Source organism: Phaseolus vulgaris, chromosome 7 (genome assembly GCF_051622355.1).
Source record: "Phaseolus vulgaris cultivar YP4 chromosome 7, ASM5162235v1, whole genome shotgun sequence".
In the NCBI taxonomy this organism is placed as follows: domain Eukaryota; kingdom Viridiplantae; phylum Streptophyta; class Magnoliopsida; order Fabales; family Fabaceae; genus Phaseolus; species Phaseolus vulgaris.
The window spans coordinates 4,024,044-4,045,173 of NC_143504.1; the positions used below are offsets into that span (position 1 = coordinate 4,024,044).

General features: G+C 30.1%; 3 protein-coding genes across 3 annotated transcripts; 2 read left to right on the forward strand and 1 right to left on the reverse strand.

Annotated features, from left to right (window-relative positions):
- Positions 1-510: 510 nt before the first annotated feature.
- LOC137828170 (uncharacterized) lies at positions 511-3,472 on the reverse strand. Its single transcript, XM_068634633.2, has 4 exons — positions 3,276-3,472; positions 2,776-3,031; positions 1,432-1,489; positions 511-1,335 (listed from the first exon to the last, which is right to left on the reverse strand). Exons 1-4 carry the CDS (start codon positions 3,332-3,334, stop codon positions 752-754), a joined length of 957 nt encoding a protein of 318 aa, XP_068490734.2. The 5' UTR covers positions 3,335-3,472; the 3' UTR covers positions 511-751.
- A 4,709-nt stretch (positions 3,473-8,181) lies between these two features.
- On the forward strand, positions 8,182-12,106 carry LOC137829517 (endo-1,4-beta-xylanase 5-like). Its single transcript, XM_068636329.2, has 7 exons — positions 8,182-8,545; positions 8,643-8,689; positions 8,920-9,142; positions 9,279-9,445; positions 9,708-9,806; positions 10,404-11,195; positions 11,668-12,106. Exons 1-7 carry the CDS (start codon positions 8,482-8,484, stop codon positions 12,013-12,015), a joined length of 1,740 nt encoding a protein of 579 aa, XP_068492430.1. The 5' UTR covers positions 8,182-8,481; the 3' UTR covers positions 12,016-12,106.
- A 2,759-nt stretch (positions 12,107-14,865) lies between these two features.
- LOC137828503 (endo-1,4-beta-xylanase 5-like) lies at positions 14,866-19,377 on the forward strand. Its single transcript, XM_090305242.1, has 7 exons — positions 14,866-14,929; positions 15,013-15,059; positions 15,894-16,116; positions 16,204-16,370; positions 17,404-17,502; positions 17,666-18,457; positions 18,943-19,377. The coding sequence occupies exons 1-7, from the start codon at positions 14,866-14,868 to the stop codon at positions 19,288-19,290; spliced, it is 1,740 nt and encodes a 579-aa protein (XP_090161368.1). The 3' UTR covers positions 19,291-19,377.
- Positions 19,378-21,130: the final 1,753 nt, after the last annotated feature.

Here is a 21,130-nt window from a genome sequence, read left to right on the forward strand (position 1 = left end):
TTGTAACCATTTTCATTTTAATTTTTAATTTAAAATGTTGTAATATTATTATATTATTATAAAGGGTTGTTGAATATTATTTAAGATGAAGGTAATTTATTTAAAAATAATAAAAAATGAATATTATTACCATATAATATATGGACTTCAACATTTTACATCAATCTATATTAGTTTATCCTTTAATAGTGAGATTTATATATAGATTTAGGAGGTGTAAAAGTTTAAAGCTTAATAAATTTAATTAGAAGTTTAAAAAATTAAAAAGAAGTCCGGTTGACTATGCTCATTACTCGTTAACAATACAGTTTCGCCACCGGATTAAGACAGAGATCAAAGTGAAACGTTTGCAAATGTGTTTGTAAGTATAATTATGGCCATAACTGGCGTTCCGTTGTTTGTGAAATTCGTTGTCTTTTGTTTTTAGTTGGAAAACTTTGGTTACCAAGTTATAGTGATAAAAAAAACACTTTACAGTTGACGAACATGTAATCCTCGGACAGTAGCAGATATGGAATAGGTAGACGAGTTGTCATAAACAAAAAGAAACAGTCTCACTCTAGATATTGTTCTCTTACCAAAAAAAGTAGATTGAAGTTAAAACAAAAACAGGTAGCCCGAGCTTGTAGACTGCATTTTGCTCTGATACCCAATGCATAATTAAAGCATCTCTGGAAATTGTCCGACAAGCCACGACTTGAATTTTTGAAGAAAAAAATAGAGGTTTAGGAAATACTACTTCTGATTGATATTACGAAGCCAAGAGTGCTTCTAACTTAGCAATCTGATCATCCTCATTCTTTGGAATAGGATCCCTGTTAACCTCTTGATACAGATCATGTTTCCACTTCTCTACTCGCGACTTAACAGGACGGTGAACTTGTTGTCTTCCATTAAGTTTGTCTCTTCCCCTGTAATTACTGTCGCCTCCACTGCCCCCAAACCTTGCTCTAGATGAAAAGCCATCCCTCCTTGCTTCACTCTTATTGAGTGCTCTGTCCTCTGTAATTTGTTTCTCAGGTCTATCCAGATGATGAGGATTGCTGCTTCTTTCCTCCTTCCTTTCATTCCTTTCCATAAAATGTTCAGTATGACTTGATTTTACTGCTACTATTGGAGCTGGATTAGCATCTGCTGAATCCACAGGAATCTTCTTCTCCCTAAATGCCCGTCGTTTCCTCATAGTAGGGGGTAGATCATCTTTTCTTTCGGCAAAACCATCTCTTTTCTGTAAATTATCATCCAGTTTCACCTGAGATTTCGTATTTGTTTGCTCTCTACTCTGACCTGTCTCCACCCTTTCATTATCGTCTTTACTCTGAGCAAAGACTTTTCCTGAATGCAATGAAAGAATTTTTTGTGCTTCATTTCAGTGTATTGAGTCAATCTAAATATCATTCACGCACAATAAAGCCAAAGTAAGCTTACTACCAGCTTCCCTTTGTCCATTGCTTCGACCAACCTGCCCAGTACTACCCCGTTCTTCATGCTGTTATACAACAAGCATAGGCAAGCCTAAGATGGTTATATATGGTGGCACTTGAAGGCATGGGACTGAACAAGAATCCGCTACATCAGCCCAGAAAAATAGTTTGCATATACTGAATAACTATCAATCATATAAAAGGAAATTTAAACCTATTAATCAAATGAATCTCCACATCATCTTGAAAATGATAATTGAGACATTTCCTTTCAAATGCAGCTAAAAAACGAAAGGGAAGAGTAGATAAATATAGCAAGTTCTTACAAATCAAGTGTGGCAAAGCAAATGATTTGATATCATACAGCTTGCACAATCAACTATGCAAGTATAAGCTATTCATAGTCATAGTGTTTAACCTTAAAAGAAAGTGCCAGTTGTTTTCTTCTGATAACATTTCTAGTTCATATTTCACCTAGTATCACAATACCACGTACCAATCCCACCAATATTGAACAACTTGAAAATCAGGACAAGTTGTAGTGGTTAAATATTGTGATAAAGGTCAGGGCCAAGAATTTGCATTAAAATTGCTAGCCAAGCAAATGAAATCGTTCACAAGCTGTACCTGACAGCTAATGGCATGAAACAGAATAAAAATTAGTTTATCACATTTTTCTCCCCTTCCCTTCCCTTCCCAAAACAATATAAACCGTTCTTTACTAGCGCTACAAGACAACTGATTCAATACAATTGCAATCCAAGGCCATATACAATGACTGTGAACTCAAGTTCACAACTTAATCATGGGGAATGACATAGCTAGGTAGTGTATAATATTAAATAAATTTAATTTCTTTTTCGAAAATGACTAAATACCAACCAAACATGTTCATGAGAATAACATTCCTAGGTATAATATTCAAGGGAATTTGACTCCTGGGAAAAAAAATATTATATTATGAAACAAACACCCACAGATAAGGTTAGTACCTATCTTTACCATCAGATAATTTTTTTTGGCATTGCTAAATCACTACAAAAAAAATTGTGTAGAGAAAAAAAACTTACAACTTTCTAATCGTGACTACAACTTGAAATCAGAACAATTATAGGGAGAAAACAAATAGTTTAACCGCTTAAACAGAGCAGGGGAATTATACATTTATTTTTTTTCTTTCATTTCCTACGAATCCCTTTTGGCTGGACACACACACTACTCAAAACGGAACTTAAACAGAATCTAAACAAGATAAAAGTCAATATAGAAATTTGAGCACAATTAGGAGCAGAACTCCGTTCACTATGAAACAGGAATGGCTCATGCATTCATTCAAAAAAATTGGTATGACCTGGTAATGAGAGCGAGATCTTGATGGCTGAGACGAATGTTTGGATGGCTGAGATGAATGTTTCGATGGCTGAGATGAATGTTTGGATGGCTGTCCATGATCGTTTGAATTTGATTTCTTGGGAGCAACAGCATCGAAAGGTTCTCGCCTAGAATGATGTGGCAGCGGTGGGTTTCTCTTATCTCCCCCATCAGAGGTTACTCTGTTCCTGTCCCTTTCTCTTTCTTGTTTTCCATCCCTTCTATATCTCTTGGGACTACAACCCACAACCCCAAAAACAACAATATTCAAAAACGAAACCATATACGTATTTTCCCACAACTACAATCAATGCATTTAAAAATAATCCAACCCCAGTTCAATCGAAAAAAACATGGAATTGCAATATTGGAACGGTGAATAACCAATGCACTACGTTAAATGTTAGGTTGAATTGAAAAGCAGGGAATTGGCATTAGGTTGAAAATGGGAATTGACATTGGAGTGAGAATAGAGAGCACCTTGGTTCTTGATCGAACTTGGAGTGGCGACGCTTGGAATCAGAGTCTCGATGAGACATTAGGTTTTTTCTGTCGAGAATTGGAATGGATTAGGATTAGGGCTAAACGTGTTTCAGTTTCTGTTATAGTACAAGTGATTCATTTTAGATCTCACAATGCTCATGGAACGCACACTACCACCTCAAAGATCAAAATTTATTTCTTGCGTATTCAATATATTATTTATTGAATATTGAACAAACAACGAAAATTATATTTTTTATACTAAAAGTTATATATATAATCTTATTGAGCCTTTTTAATGGTTAGTGTAGAACAAGCTCAACATAATTTAAATCACAGAATCATAATCGTTAATTAAACGTTAATACTTTGGTAATTTCATAACATCCTACATTAATAAATATACTTAGAACTTTGCATGAATTGTACTAATATATAAAGCGAAAAAATATATAAAATTCAAATTTAAATAAGATTATTTTATTTTTAATGATAAAAATTGAAATGTAAAAAGTAAAATTATAAACATTTTTTTTTATTTTAAAAATCTTAAAATATTATTTGTATTTTGTTCTCTATGAAGCTCATAAAGAGATGTAAATTTTATTTGGTGTATATATATATATATATATATATATATATAAGTAAAATTTAAAATGAACAAACAAATATTTAAAATTTTATTAAGATTAATTTTTCCCATCTTTGAAGTTTTGTTAAGATTATACAATCTTATTTCATCCATACTGTATAAAAAAACAGTAAGCTTAAGACAAAAATCTCATTTCATCAACACTGTTAATGACAAACATGGTTGACATAAGTATGTTTATAAGAAGGGATTATACTATATTAAAGATATAATTCTTAAGTGAATGATGAATGGAAAAGTTTCTTAGAAAAGTTTATAAATAAATTTATAAATAATTTTTTTTTCTATAAATATTATATATTTTCAAAAATATAAATTCACTATATATTTAGTTCTCTATTGTTAGTCATCTAAAATAGATAAAGAGTAATTTTACTGGTAGATTTTTAACATATAGTATGTTATTTGCAAGATTTTACATCAAATAGATAGATAAGATTATTGTAATAATAATTACAAAACTCTAAAGATCTTTGAGTTGATAAAAAAAAATCATATTTTAAACTCTCTCATACTAAAAAATATTATAACGAGACCTGCAGTATGTTATTTAAAATCTTAAAATGAAATCTACATTAGATAAAAAAAATAAATATAAAAAACTATAGCATCAACAAGAAAAGATTTCTTAGATTTATATTTTGATTTGTGTAAGTTGTATTTTAATTAAATTTTAATTATTTCATAAATTTAGTTATTTTTAATTGAGTTTTTACTAAATTTTTCTATTAGATTGGATTTTTTTTTTTATCTAAGTACATTAACAATAACAAAATGAAGTGAGTTAATTTACGACTTTGAAGAAATTGGAAGAGAAAGAAGTAAATTGATTGGTGAATTGGAGACCATAAAACAAAAATAATGGTAAAATCATCTCATTTACAACAAAAAAAATCAAACATTGAACAATTTTTTCAATACAATTTAAAATACCCATTTATGATATACATACAAAAACTTAATTTTTTTTATAAAAGTTGAGATATTTTCATATGATCAACACACTTATCTTTGTCATATCCACTAAAATTAGGGATATCAAAATAGATCAATCCAATCCATTTTGTTTATCTGTCGTAATAAAGTAGATTGTAAATTTTGATCTCTACAAAGCTCGAGTCATCTGGTTGATGGACCAACTTACTAAATTTTAAATTTTTTTTATTTTTGTTGAAGATCTCACATCGACTAGAGATTAGAGCCTTTCATCGTATATACTCACTCCCATAAACTGGTTTTATGGGGTTAAGTTAGACTTAAAGTTCACTTCTCACATAATATATGTATGCATAAATATATTTTAAAATCACATTTAATCTTTTAAATATTATCAAAGGTTTTAATTGATTTATTAATGTCTCTAATTGAATAAATTAAAATATTTATTGTATTTTCATATTAAATTACTTTATCATAATTAATAATTATAAATATTAATAATTTAAGTTAAAATATATGACATATTTATATTTAAAACAAACAGATTAAGAAACTAATTTTTATCAACCTTTTACGATTTAGGCGAGTTAAGTTGACAGATTGAAAATACCAATTAAATACGATAAATTTTGACAAGTGGGCATACCAAAATCTTTTTGTCACCCTTAACCAATATATCTTCTTTATTTTACATTTACTAAAGTGTTTTAAAAGATTAATTCAAGATGATATTGACCTAACTAACCAAAATTATCTCCACATTATATTGTATGTTAATTAATCTAACAAAATATATATATATATATATATATATAATACTATAATGTTCATGGTGAATACTTAATGGATGAGTACTTTTCCATCTTTTAGGTTTAGGAGTAGTGATTTCATTACTCATCACACCTAAGTAGTATTTATTGAAATCCAATGCACTACTGTGTACTTGAGCAATATGAATCAATGTAAATCGCATGCGTTTGGCTAAATGAAACCAAAAAGATATAGCCATGAGCCAACAAAACTTAAAAATATTCATGAATCTTTTATTTTGGTGGCAAAAATGAGTTGTAACACACTAAAAAGTGATTTATTTTTGGGATTAAAATGCCACAACAGTTCATGGAATTTAAATTTATGTAACCAATCTTTATAAAACACTATGTATATGTGGTTGATGATGCCCACATTAACTAACTAATTTTGTTTACTTGATAAAACTATATTTAAGCATGAATATGCATTCCTCTTCAGATGGCACTTGAATACTTATTAAGTGTTCATAAATGACAAATAACCCTTCTAGTACTTGTTAGGTTTATAATAATAAACAATTTACAATTCGATTAACTTTTAATAATAAATATTGTACACGACTTCCCAAATATTTAATAATGAATATTTTATTTTGTTAACAAGTAATAAGAAATAGAACAAACCTCATGAATCTAAATTTAATTGTATTCACGATTCTATTATTAATAATCAATTATCATTTATGCCATTATACATAAAAAAAAATAAAAATATAATACTATCTATTAGGAAGTGAACTTTAAGCCTAACTCAATTCAATAAAACCAACTCATGAGATGAAGTTTGCACCCACTTATATATAATGAAATGTCATAATATCTAGTTAATGTGAGATCTCCAACACACCTTCACGCTGAGAGTGACAGCTCGTGCGTGAGATAACATATTATGGGTGGTCCGATAACACTCATGAGCCGATTTTATGGGGTTGAGTTAGACTTAAAGTCCACTTCGTAATATGGTATCAGAGCCATTTCGAGTATATCCTAACGAATATTTGTTGGGCCTATCGTGCCATCCGCTATCGGACGGTTATCAGATTACTCATAATATGTTGTTCCACACACAAGCTGTCATTCTCGGCGTGAGGGTGTGTGCTGGAGATTCCACATCGACTAGAGATGAGAATATTTTATTGTATATAAGTGGGTGCAAACCTCATTTCATGAACCGGTTTTATAAGGTTGAATTAGACTTAAAGTCCACTTTATAATACTCGCAAATTCATAACCTATTTTTACTTTTTTTTTCATTTTTATATATGGAGTTTTTATTTTATTTTTACATATGTTGTAAAAATATAAAAATAGTTGAAGTGACCTCGTATTATATAATAGTTTGTTTTGTAAGTTGTGACAAATAGAGCCGAAGATGATTCACGGGACATCATTGGAGTCTATAATTAGAATTATCCATGTCTGTGTTTTCAATCTAATTATATATTTCTTATTTAATTTGTACCCTTCATTGCATTTGATGCTAAAATCAAATTTTTGTTTGGTAATATTATTTGACTACTCAGAATAATTTTATAACAAGATTTGCTTAGTGTCACGACAAAACATCGTTATTTTTATTCCAGTTATCATTTTATGATTTATATCTATATATATCTGTTAAATTATTTTTCCCATGTGATAGTTGTCGACAGATTTATTTATTTATATAAAAATTGTATCTTCAGTAACTTATTTGTTCGGAAAAGTAATATGTACTCAGTATTTAATCACGATTTATTATAAAGTTTAATTAAAATATATTGATAATATTACTGCCAATGTTTTAGTCAAAAAATGGAAAAAATATGGTAAATTAAATTATTATAATATCAATATATATTTGAACACAAAAATATTAAACATAGAGATTTATTTAGAAGTGATAATATATTTTACAGTTTTAATATGAAAATTGTGTTGCATCCTAAATTAAATAAAAAAATGCTTCTTTGATTAAAATAAATAGTAAATGAGGTTTTGTTGATTGGTGAAGTGAAAAGGTTGGTGCAGAAGGCTGCAATTTGTTGTTCACTGCCTCTGCTATTCTTACCTTTCTGCTCTCTCCCTCATAATTTCTAGTTCCACCCTCTTTATACACTGTCAAATTCTATTTATATAACAACAAAAAAAAGAAGATAAACAAAACAAGTGTATGATAAAGATGAAATATAGGATCTACCAAAACTAAGAAAATCATTACATTTCAATTTTTACTGTTTTGTCAGCTAATTTAACCTTCTGAATGTGTTGTATTAGGCGTCTTCATGTATAACGGTCACTGAGATTTATTTGGACTGCTGTTCCATTCAGTACAGTTGATGTTTGGTTTTTACATCCAAAATTTTTACTTTCACCATTTTTTTATTCTGAAATGGATATTTTGGATCCTAATTTTTACATCTATTCCAAAATATAAAAAAGGCAATGATGGCTTTTTTGGAAGATAAGAAAAATTGTAGACCAACTGTTATAAACTACTTTCAATTCATTAGAGGGATACAATTAAATCAGCCTTTTCTATGCCATAAATTTTGCTCAGAAATAATACATAATAAAAAACAAAATCAAGGCAAATTTAGATCAAATTTAGATAAGTTTCTGGCTCACAAAGAATGCATTTAGCTCTAGTTAATTATTATAACCGGTAAAAGGTGCATTGTGCAAGGGAGGTTTTTTGTTTGTTTTTCTTTTCTTTTTCAGTACCAGGGGAAGCTCTTTACACTACATGATTTTCTGCTGCAATATATATATATACCTCTGATAATAGCTTCAAATTTATACTTCTTTGATCAGTGCAAAGATGAAGGTTGCTACAGAAGGTTGCAACTTTTTGTTCATTATCATTTGCCTTTTACTGATATCAGGTTTCTACTATCCTTCCCTTCAGTCTCTCTATGTCAATGCCAGCTAGTTATTCATTCTCAGATACGATTCCTAATATATATATTCTCAACTGTGCAGGGCTTGGCATTCATTCTTTGTCTTATGATTATTCTGCTACCACAAAGGTAATAACTCTTCCTCACCAATAGTTCCATATACTATAATCTGGAAAGTTCACACTAGAGTATTCTTTTTGAGATGCAAAATGTTTTCCATGTTATTTTATTTTAGACTTGATAACAAATTCATTTTATAAATTATAGCTTAAACCAGATTAGATATAGTTATGTGGCAGCTTCTGTCAGCAGTTAATGCACAAACTTACTTGTGTTGCCGTTGCTTTGAAATTAAGCAGTGCTTGGTAGAACCTGAGAGAGCACAGTATGGAGGAGGCATTATAGTAAATCCAGGATTTGATCACAACATAGAGGGTTGGACAGTGTTTGGAAAAGGGTCAATCAAGGAACAGATATCGAATGAAGGCAATAGATTCATTGTTGCTCACAACAGAACCCAACCGCTGGATAGTTTCTCTCAGAAGGTCCAACTTCTGAAAGGAATGCTATACACCTTTTCTGGTAACTTCACTTTTTCCATTGCTGAGTTATATGACATCTCTTTCACTAAGATTCATTTGAGGAATGTTTTGACATGGTGGCCATTACTTTTCTGAAACATTTTGAATGATTGATTTTCTCCCTTCTCCATATTCAGCTTGGTTTCAGGTCAGTGAAGGAAGTGATACAGTGTCAGTCATGCTCAAAACAAAAGAAAGTGAACTGGTACGAGGTGGCCAAGTGATAGCAAAGCATGGATGTTGGACCCTTCTAAAAGGCGGCATAGCTGCAAACTTTTCAGGCCCTGTTGAAATTCTTTTTGAGGTGAAACACATTCTGGATTTATACCTACCATTCTTTCAGCAACAAAACCTTTACAGGGACCCAAATGAAACTCTAGATAGTTATCAACAACCAAAAACATAATTATACCTACCTATTTTCATCTTGTCTTATTTTACATATTTCCTCAAAATTCAACTGAAGTAATACTATAGGGCACCTATTTGTGAGAATAAAATGCAACCTTTATTTTGTGTGTATTTTGATACATGTTTCGTTAGCTAAAATTTGTTCAACCCTGTAGAGCAAGAATTCAACTGTGGAAATATGGGCTGACAATGTCTCGTTACAACCATTCACTAAAAAGCAGTGGAGATCACTACAAGATGCCAGCATTGAGAGGGTAAGCTTATATGCAAATCCTACCCTCCTCACAAATGTTGAAATTTACATGAAAGCCAATGCTTTTTTATTTTCAAATATATAGAGTGCTTAACATCAGGGGAAGAAGCATTGCATTTGTTTTGATACCACTACTAAAATGAAATTCACCAATTTTTAGTCAAGCATGTGGTCATTATTAAGAGGATGTCTGCAGTAGCAAACCAAACTGCATATAGAAAATCAGTAGCAGTAAATAGTAGACTAAAATACATTTATTTTCCGTTCTCTTATTTTTTATTTTTTCTTTGATCTTCTAAATTTAAAAAGTTTAATCTGGTCTCTTAAAATGTCTCTGTTAGACTATATTAGTTTTTTGTCAATTTACCACACTAACAATGTTAAGTTGATTGACTTAACAAACATCCATGTACCTGTCACAAATTGTCATGTGTGTCTAAGTTGTTAGTGTGCTTAATTCATAATAGAGACACTTGATCGAAGTATAAATCCTTAAACTTAGGACCAAATTCAAACTAAAAATAAGATAAGAACCAAAAAGTATTTGAACCTAATTTGTAAAAGGAAAAAGAATTAAGTGTTGATCTATAACATGCAGGTACGCAAGAGGAGAGTGAGATTTCAGATAACTCGTGTAAATGAAACAGCATTGAAAGGAGCTAAAGTCATCGCCAAACCAGTGAAGTTGAACTTCCCATTTGGATGTGGAATGAACCATTATATCCTCACGAACAAAGACTACCAGAATTGGTTTGTGTCAAGGTTCAAATTCGCAACCTTCACCAATGAGATGAAGTGGTATAGTACAGAGAAAAAGCAAGGCGTGGAAAACTATACTATCTCAGATGCCATGCTGAAATTTACCAAAGAGAATGGCATTTCTGTGAGAGGCCATAACATTTTCTGGGACGATCCAAAATATCAGCCTGAATGGGCCAAGACCCTATCACCTGCGGATTTAGCGAAAGCAGCAGCAAAAAGAATGGAATCTGTGGTTTCAAGATACAAAGGACAACTGATTGCATGGGATGTGATGAATGAGAATCTCCACTTCCACTTCTTTGAGGACAAACTCGGCCAAAATGCCTCTGCAGAAGCTTATGCAACAGCTTACGAGATTGATCCAAAGCAAAAAATGTTCCTGAATGAGTATAACACCATTGAAGATAGTGGGGATGAGGATTCCAGCCCAGTCAACTATATGAAGAAAATTAAGGAGATTCTGTCATTTCCAAGAGTTGCTGGAATGTCACTAGCAATAGGGTTGCAAGGCCATTTTGCTAGTGGCCAGCCAAACCTTGCTTACATGAGATCATCTCTTGACCTTCTTGCTACAACTGGACTTCCAATATGGCTCACAGAAGTCAGTGTGGATCCACAACCAAGTCAGGTATTTCCTTAACTTCAGAAAATATTTTTATGAACTTCTCATGAACCAACTTCAGCTTGTAACATTACACATTGAGTCAAGTTGTAAAGTTGGTTATAAAGTTTATTAATATATATACAAAACAAAAAATGTATTTTGATTAATTAGACTACACTATCAGTAAACATTCCTTTCATATTGTCATTAAATCACATAATGTCATGTATGTATTGTAAGTTTGCTGATATTTTTAACAAGTAACTTTAAAGTGATACTTATAATAGTTTCTGCTGAATCACAGTGTAATTTCTTTTACTGATACAAAATGGAAATTATACTCATCAAATTATTTATTTAGTTCTTCTCAGAGACCCCATAAACAAAATTTTATCTTTTTATCTATTAGATAAAAGAAAAAGAAAGAAATCTGAATATACCAGCAAGGTGACTGACTGCATTGTGTTTACTTTTCTCATTCTTGTTTCCTGAGTAGGCAGAGTATTTGGAAGATGTACTAAGAGAGGCCTACTCTCACCCTGCTGTGGATGGGATTATAATGTTTTCTGGTCCAGCACAAGCTGGTTTCAATACCACTACTCTGGCGGATGAGAATTTCAGAAATACTCCTGCAGGAGACGTTGTGGACAAGCTGATTCAGGAGTGGGGAACTGGGCCTAAGATTGCCGCAGCAGATGGCAGAGGAATTGTAGATATTTCACTGCACCATGGAGATTATGATGTAACTGTTACACATCCTCTAATTCACTCCCCTATAAAAATGAATCTAAGTGTTAAGAAAGATTTTTCTCTGGAAACCATTCATGTGAAAATGCGTACATAAAATGTTTTGAAGCATGCAGGCATTGCAGTTGTAAATATGAAAGATTGTAATAAAATGGCTGCTGCAATGCAACAGGGTTCATTCTTCTTAATGGTTTATGTTCCGGTATTTGAATATAGTTTCATTCCCTCCTCCTCAATTCATCGAGACGTCTTTTAAGGATAAAACCGTGATGAGCACCGACCTCTAAAATGGATAATACTTAATATGTGGTGATTGACCTTGATATTATCTCTCGGAGTTAAGTTCGGAAGAGTTTCGTCCCACTGTAAACTATACATGCTATTTGGATAAATATAGGTTAGTTAGTCACACAAATAGTAACTCAAATCATGTTCCTATAAATAATAAAATAGGTTAAGTTCTCACTAAAGACATCCAAGCCCATATGAATAAAGACAGAATGAGGATATAAACACCCGTGAGAAATTTCTGTCATCAAGTAAATAAATTTTATGAATAAGTTAAAAATTAGTTTTTTTATGTGTTTTGCTTATCACATTTAGCTTCTATAGAAATTTTATTTTAACTTTTATGTACTGGCTGCAATGAGTAGTTCACAGTAAAGCAATGTAACCTCTTTACAATTTCAGAAACGTAATTTTTTTTCCAGAGCAGAACAATGGAAGAAAAGAAATCAAAGTCTTTTGTCCTTGTAGTGGTTTTGGGGTTAACTTTTTAGCATTTTTATTTGGTTGAAGAATGCTAATAGATTATAATGATGTGGTTCGTTGAGATGATGAGACAATTTTAATTTTATTATAATTATTATAATAAATTAAAATAATATGAAAAAACACAAGTTGAATTTTACTTAAGTGATACTTCTTTACACCACTTCATAATGGAAATTATATTAATACTAATAATTGTAATAATAATATTAATCATAATAAAATAAATTTGGAAATAATACTTATAATTAGTAAGAATAATAATTTTTTATATTAATATTAATGTTATAATTAAAGTTAATTATAGTAATAAAAATAAAAATTAATATTAGTTTTAGTATAGACAATAAATATTAATAACTATACATATTATAATTAATTATAATAATAAAATTAATTATTAATAATTATAAATATGATCTATATTAATGATTACAATTAATATTAATATTGTAATAATAGTTATTGTAATAAAACTATTATCGTTTAAAGAAATACAACTTGCAGCCGTTTTATTACAATTTTAAAATTGAAATCATATTTTCAGTGATTTCTTATTTTTATTTTAAAAAATAAAATAAAATGAAAATTGTATGCACAAATAAAAATTCTATAAAATGAAATCATATTTTGAAGTTCATCCAATTTTATATAAACATAAGAAAAATGATATTTGACAATTGTTAGAGTTGTATATAAGAAAAATGATACTTTTGACAATTCTTGAAGTTGTATACAACTTTTGATGTGATAAGTTTAAAAATAAATATATATAATAAAAGATAAATTTGTAATTAAATGATATGAAAAAATATTAAAATAATAATATTGAAAGTTGTATATGGTTGTATAAAACATTGTGGTTGTCAATGTATCATTACCTTAAACATAAACATTTCCAAATGGGTAATGATACATTGACAACTCATTTTTTTATATAATCACATTACAACTTCCAATACTATTATTTTAATATTTTTTATATCATTTAACTTTATTATATATATTTATTTCTAAACTTATTACATCAAGAATTATATACAACTTTAAGAGTGTCAAAATATCATTTTTCTTTGGGAATTAACATTTACGAAATTTTTAAACATGCTCTTAAATGAATAATAAACTTTAAAATAATTACTATTAAAGTTTGTAATTACTAAAAAATTAAACAAAGTTTTGGATAAAAATAGTTCTATATAAGTCTAAAACTTTAAAAATTTACACTAGTTTGTTATCGACCCTGTAACAAGATATTTTGCTCATGCCAATCCAATGCTTCTGATTAACACTTGTTGAAAAACTGTAACATGTGAATTCAGTTCATAAGTAATTAATAATTTAATTTATCATATATATATATATTTATATATGAATCCAATATCTATCAATATTATTTCATACAATGTCATTATCTTCCATCATGTAACCTCTTACAATGCAAAACAAACATGATTAAATCAATTAACGACAATAAAAAATGAATGATGCCATTTAAATACGCTGGCACAAGAGTTCAGAATTTCAGTCATTCTTTCACTTCCTGAAAAAAAAATCTGACGAAAGTAATTGTTCTTTTGAGAACATTTCTTTCAAATCTTCCTACAAGTGCTTCGTGTTGTCTATATACCAAATACTCTGATCAATTGGCGTTGTCAAAGTGAGCATTATTCACGAAATGACTATGACATTGCATCGTGGTTTCATTTAGATCATCATCACGTGACTGTTCTAGAATTTTTCCATTTATTCTTGGAGAGTAAAACTCTCTTCATTATTGTTAATTCTAAGTTTTGTGATAGATCCATCAGAAACAAAAGGATAACGAAAAAACGGAAGGAAAGGAAAAGAAAAGCGCAAGAACATGAAGAAAAGAAGAAAGAACAAGAAGAGAAATGAAATCAGGGTTCAGAAAGATACCTTCATGAGGAAAACTGCGGATTTGCGAAAGCAGGAGAAACAAAGTGAAAACAGATAATGGAAAGCTGATGCACTTTCAGTATAAGGTATCCAACATATTATATACATGGAAAAACAAAAAATGGGCTGAGAGAAAGAAACAAATAAACCGGCCCAAGAGGCCCAAAGGGGTGAAACTCAAAATTTACTGTGTGAATATATACCCCCTACACTAAAATGAAATATGTTGTGTGGGGCTTATTTGATGAGTGATAAGATGAAGGTTTGTGCAGAAGGCTGCAACTCTTTGTTCATCACCATTTTCCTTTTACTAATCTCAGGTTTCTCTCTCCTTTAATGGCTGCTGAGTATTCACTTCAACCATTTCTATATATCTAATGCGTCTTCTTTAACATATGTGCAGGCTATGGCGTCCATTCTTTGTCTTACCATTATTCTGCTTCTACAGATGTAATGCCATTTCCTCACCAATACTTACAAATCTCAAAACTCCACTAACTTGCAAAATGTTCTTCACGTTACTACGTCATAATTTTATTTTACAGTTATCGCAATCTACATAACATGATTTGTCCATTTTAAGAAGTTTATGATAAAGGAAATAAAATAATCTATGTATTTATTATCTATTTCATCAAAGGGTAAAAATACCAATTTTCAAGATTCAACAATTTTTTTAATGCTTAATGAATAAAATTAATCTTACAAAACATGTTTAAAAAAATTGCTATGGAATATATATATATATTTTAAATATAATTATCTTTAAGATATACTGAGGTCTGTATAAAAGAATAACTAGGGACTATTCTAAATATAGTTTAGGAAACTTAAATGCATTAATATTATTAATTTTTTTATCATTACTTTATTTTGAAATATTAATAATGCATTCGCTTTATTGTACTATATAGCAATACGCGTTATTCTTAATATGGTTGAAAGTTTATTTATTATATTATATGCACTGTCATTAAGTATAAGGATCACTCGAACTATTTATGAGTATTTGTTTTGAATTTTTTAGAATAATATTAATTAAAATGAAATAATTAAACCAATTTTATAATTAATTGTATAAGGAGTGTGAGATCTGTACATTTTATTTATATTATTCCTTGTTGATAAAAAAAATCTATAATTAATTATTTCTTATATTATATATAGTATTATACCGTGGTTGAATTGGATATTTATTTATGAAAATAATAATAATAATTAAATTGATTGTTTTTTATGAAATGAATAAGAATTAATTTATTTTACTGGTTTGAAAATAAGCAGTGCATAGCAGAAGCTGAGAGAGCAGAATATGGAGGAGGCATTATAGTAAACCCAGGATTTGATGAAAACATAGAGGGTTGGAGAGTTTCTGGAAAAGGGTCCATCAAAGAAGGAATATCCAATGAAGGAAACAGATTCATTGTTGCTCACAACAGAGAACAACCGTTGGATAGTTTCTCTCAGAAGCTCCAACTCAGGAAAGGAATGCTATACACCTTTTCTGGTAAGATTCATTTGAGCTTTGAGGAATGTTTTGACATGGTTTCTGAAACATTTTGAATCACCATTTTTCTCCCTTCTCCATGTTCAGGTTGGTTTCAGGTGAGTGAAGGAAGTGACACGGTGTCAGTGATGTTCAGAGCAAAAGGAAATGAACTGATACGAGGTGGCGAAGTGATGGCAAAGCATGGATGCTGGACCCTTCTAAAAGGCGGCATAACTGCAAACTTTTCAAGCCCTGTTGAGATTCTTTTTGAGGTCAAACACACCTTCCACAAATTCTTAACAAACAAAAACATATTAAAAAACATATTATGCTTATGCTTTCATCATGTCTTATTTTGCTTATTTCCTCAAAATTCAACTCAACTACAAAGTTATAGGGCATATGTGCTATTGCGGCTTCATTTGCATGTTGACAAACTTCTATATTTTATAGAGCCAACTAACAATTTTTATTTTATTGTTTAAATATATGTATATTTTATTGTTAATAGTTGGTTATCTTACTATTCACGATACGTATAGTACGAAACGATGCGGTTTCACCCTCCCACGATACGAATTGTTTGAAGAATCTTTTTCGTTCATGAATCTTAGCTGTATCGTGTGATTCGCACGAAGAATCACTGAAATGCAAAACGAAATGATTCCGTATTGTGTGAATCAATGTAGATTTTGAAAAATGAGTAAATAAATAAAGATAGACAGAATTTGTTTAATAACATATATGCACCACATTATTTTTTTAGAGGTTGTTTTGGTAAAATTGTGTGTATATATATAATTTATTGTATCTTTGATGGATACATATCTTATATATTTAAGTATATATTAAATTTTTAATGTTTCTAAATCTTACGATTCACTATACGAAACGATTTATAATATCAGTTTTCCCATACACTACTTGTATCTCGATTCTAGTGCCATGGTTAAAAGAAATTGGTAAGTGGCTGTTAAAAAAATTTATAGGTGTTAAATGATGATTTTTTTTAAAGATATTTTTAATAAATTTATAAAACCATTACACTCATTGTTTTGTCCTTCCTTCTTTATTTTTCTTTATAATTATAAAAGTTTATTTTTTTTTATGATTACACTATCTCAAAACAGGTTGTCAAGTAATTATTTAGATCTTAAAAAAATATTCTTTTGTTTTGAAGAAAAGGTATAATTCATCCATATTATACTACCTTACCAATAATTTTATTAATATTAGTGACTAAAATAATGAAGTCTTACATTCTTATATGTATGTTTTCTTAACGAAAGTGATTAAACTATACAGAGCAAAAATTCAAGTGTGGAAATATGGGCAGACAATATTTCCTTACAACCATTCACTAAAAAGCAGTGGAGATCACTACAAGATGCCAGCATTGAGAAGGTAAAAATAATGCAAAACCTAACCCTAATTTACATGATAGACCATGTTTCTTTAAGTTCACCAACTGTTAGTAAACTCAAGCATGTGATCATTAAGAGGAATGAATGAAATAGAAGACCAACTTGCATTGAAAAAATCACTGTAAATTATCTATAACATGCAGGTACGTATGAGGAAGGTTAGATTCCAGGTAACTGATGAAAATGGAACAGCACTGAATGGAGCTAAAGTCATCACAAAAGGAGCAAAGTTGAACTTTCCATTTGGATGTGGAATGAACCATTTTATCCTCACAAGCAAAGATTACCAGAATTGGTTTGCTTCAAGGTTCAAATTCACAACTTTCACCAACGAGATGAAGTGGTATAGTACGGAGAAAATCCAAGGGCAGGAAGACTACAGTATCGCAGATGCCATGCTGACATTTGCCAAAGAGAAAGGCATTTCTGTGAGAGGCCATAACATTTTGTGGGACAATGAGAAACAACAGCCTCAATGGATCAAGACCCTTTCACCAGAGGATTTAAAGAAAGCAGTAGCAAAAAGAACCAGGTCTGTGGTTTCAAGATACAAAGGACAAGTGATTGCATGGGATGTGATGAATGAGAATCTCCACTTCCACTTCTTTGAGGACAACCTCGGCCAAAATGCCTCTGCACAAGCATATGCAGCAACTTTCGCGCTTGATCCAGGGACACAGATCTTCCTGAATGAGTTTAACACCATTGAATTTAGTGGGGATAAGTTAGCCAGCCCTGTCAAATATATACAGAAAGTTAAGGAGATTCTGTCATTTCCAGGAGTTGCTGGAATGTCACTAGCAATAGGGTTGCAAGGCCATTTTGCTGTTGGCCAGCCAAACCTTGCTTACATGAGATCATCTCTTGATCTTCTTGCTACAACTGGACTTCCAATATGGCTCACAGAAGTCAGTGTGGATCCACAACCAAGTCAGGTATTTCCTTAACTTCAGAAAATATTTTTATGAACTTCTTCATGAACCACTTCATGAACCAACTTCAGCTAGTAACATTACACATTGAGTCAAGTTCTAAAATTGGTTATAAATTTATTAATATATATACTAAACAAAAAATGTATTTTGATTAATTAGAATACACTATCAGTAACACATTCCTTTCATATTGTCATTAAATCACATAATGTCATGTATGTATTGTAAGTTTGCTGATATTTTTAACAAGTAACTTTAAAGTGATACTTATAATAGTTTCTGCTGAATCACAGTGTAATTTCTTTTACTCATACAAAATGGAAATTATACTCATCAAATTATTTATTTAGTTCTTCTCAGAGACCCCAAAATCAAAAGTTTATCTTTTTATCTATTAGAAAAAAGAAAAAGAAAGAAATCTGAATATACCAGCAAGGTGACTGACTGCATTGTGTTTACTTTTCTCATTCTTGTTTCCTGAGTAGGCAGAGTATTTGAAAGATGTACTAAGAGAGGCGTACTCTCACCCTGCTGTGGATGGGATTATAATGTTTTCTGGTCCAGCACAAGCTGGTTTCAATACCACTACTCTGGCGGATGAGAATTTCAGAAATACTCCTGCAGGAGACGTTGTGGACAAGCTGATTCAGGAGTGGGGAACTGAGCCTAAGATTGCCGCAGCAGATGGCAGAGGAATAGTGGATATTTCACTGCACCATGGAGATTATGATGTAACTGTTACACATCCTCTAATTCACTCCCCTATAACAATGAATCTAAGTGTAAAGAAAGATTTTTCAGTGGAAACCATTCATGTGAAAATGCGTACATAAAACGTTTTGAAGCATGCAGGCATTGCAGTTGTAAATATGAAAGATTGTAATAAAATGGGTTGCTGCAATGCAACAGGGTTCATTCTTCTTGTTTTCCAAATATCCTACAACTATCAATGGTTTCCTCACACGGTTACATATACATGCGATTTGGATAAATATAGGTTAGTTAGTTATTTAGTCACACAAATAGTAACTCAAGTCATGTTCCTATAAATAATAAAATAGGTTGACTTCTCTATGTAGCACAAATACACATGGATACGTAAAATTTCTAAAATGTAAGACACATGGACACGAATATATTATTATATAATTATGAATTATGTAAATTAACTATAAATATTTATGTGCACAAGTATCTTTTAGATTTTGTTGGGAGCAGAAAGATATTTTTTTATGACTGATTCAAAAGAATTTGTTTCGTATTTCTATAATTATAATAAAAATTTATACAATAAATTTGAGTTTTTAAAAAATATTGTATTTTTTTTAAATTGTGTTAAAATCATACAAAATTTTTCAAAAATTCAACAAATATTTTTTTATTTGAACACTTCATGAAATATCGGATATGCCATTTAAGTTTAAGTGTAGGGTTTCTCACTAAAACATCCGTTGCCTTAATAGGCTGAGTTTCCTTTCTATCTTAATGGGCCAAGCCCATATGAATAAAGACAGAATGAGGATCTTGATAAACACCCGTGAGAAATTTCTGTCATCAAGTAAATAAATTTTATGAATAAGTTAAAAATTAGTTTTTTTTATGTGTTTTGTTTATCTCATTTAGCTTCTATAGAAAATTTATTTTAACTTTATGTACTGGCTGCAATGAATAGTTCATAGTAAAGCAATGTAACTTCGTTACAATTTCAGAAACATCAATATTCTATGTCACAGTAATTTTTTTTCCAAAGCAGAACAATGGAAGAAAAGAAATCAAAGTCTTTTGTCCTTGTAGTGGTTTTGGGGTTAACTTTTTAGCATTTTTATTTGGTTGAAGAATGCTAATAGATTATAATGATGTGGTTCGTTGAGACGATGAGACAATTTTTAATTTTATTATAATTATTATAATGAATTAAAATAATATGAAAAAACACAAGTTTAATTTTACTTAAGTCATACTTCTTTACACCACTTCATAATGGAAATTATGTTAATACTAATAATTGTAATAATAATAATAATAATATTAATATTGTAATAATAGTTATTGTAATAAAACTATTATCGTATAAAGAAATACAACTTCAGCCGTTTTATTACAATTTGAAATTTGAAATCATATTTTCAAGAATTTCTTATTTTTATTTTAAAAAATAAATAAAATAAAAATTGTATGCACAAATAAAAATTCTATAAAATGAAATTTTGAAGTTCATCCACTTTTATAAAAAAAAAATTAAATTTTATCTACAGATTTCTATTAAAAAAATACACTACTTTCATAGAAATTCCGCAAAAGGCTGCACTGATATAACGTTATTGTTGTAATAAAAAAATAGAAGGGCTTTTGAAACTCTTTTTGGTTGAGTAATGATGATAGTTTTAGAATAGAATTCTCGTTAAAAGTTGGAACACAACGACAGATAATATTGAATGGTTGTTGTATGTGAAAATTTTCTTTTAAAAAAAAAACGTGACTATTTTATACATAATTCACATGCAAACATTATGAGCAGATATATTCGTATAAACATAAGGAAAATCATCCTTGTTTACTACTGATACAATTTACTAAAAAGTGGACTTTAAGCCTAACTCAACTTCATAAAACCGGTTTTTTGAGGTTTGCACCCATTTATATACATTAAAATGTCCTTATCTCTAATTAATG

Excerpts from the sequence above, each read along its gene's own strand:
- LOC137828503 (XM_090305242.1), top strand. The coding sequence starts at position 14,866 with ATGAAGGTTTGTGCAGAAGGCTGCAACTCTTTGTTCATCACCATTTTC. Across the intron at positions 14,930-15,012 it reads TTTCCTTTTACTAATCTCAG|GCTATGGCGTCCATTCTTTG; the intron begins GTTTCTCTCTCC and ends ACATATGTGCAG. Across the intron at positions 18,458-18,942 it reads TGGATCCACAACCAAGTCAG|GCAGAGTATTTGAAAGATGT; the intron begins GTATTTCCTTAA and ends TTTCCTGAGTAG.
- LOC137828170 (XM_068634633.2), bottom strand. The coding sequence starts at position 3,334 with ATGTCTCATCGAGACTCTGATTCCAAGCGTCGCCACTCCAAGTTCGAT. Across the intron at positions 3,032-3,275 it reads AAGTTCGATCAAGAACCAAG|TCCCAAGAGATATAGAAGGG; the intron begins GTGCTCTCTATT and ends TGTGGGTTGTAG. Across the intron at positions 1,336-1,431 it reads CAATGGACAAAGGGAAGCTG|GAAAAGTCTTTGCTCAGAGT; the intron begins GTAGTAAGCTTA and ends CATTGCATTCAG.
- LOC137829517 (XM_068636329.2), top strand. The coding sequence starts at position 8,482 with ATGAAGGTTGCTACAGAAGGTTGCAACTTTTTGTTCATTATCATTTGC. Across the intron at positions 9,446-9,707 it reads CTGTTGAAATTCTTTTTGAG|AGCAAGAATTCAACTGTGGA; the intron begins GTGAAACACATT and ends TCAACCCTGTAG. Across the intron at positions 11,196-11,667 it reads TGGATCCACAACCAAGTCAG|GCAGAGTATTTGGAAGATGT; the intron begins GTATTTCCTTAA and ends TTTCCTGAGTAG.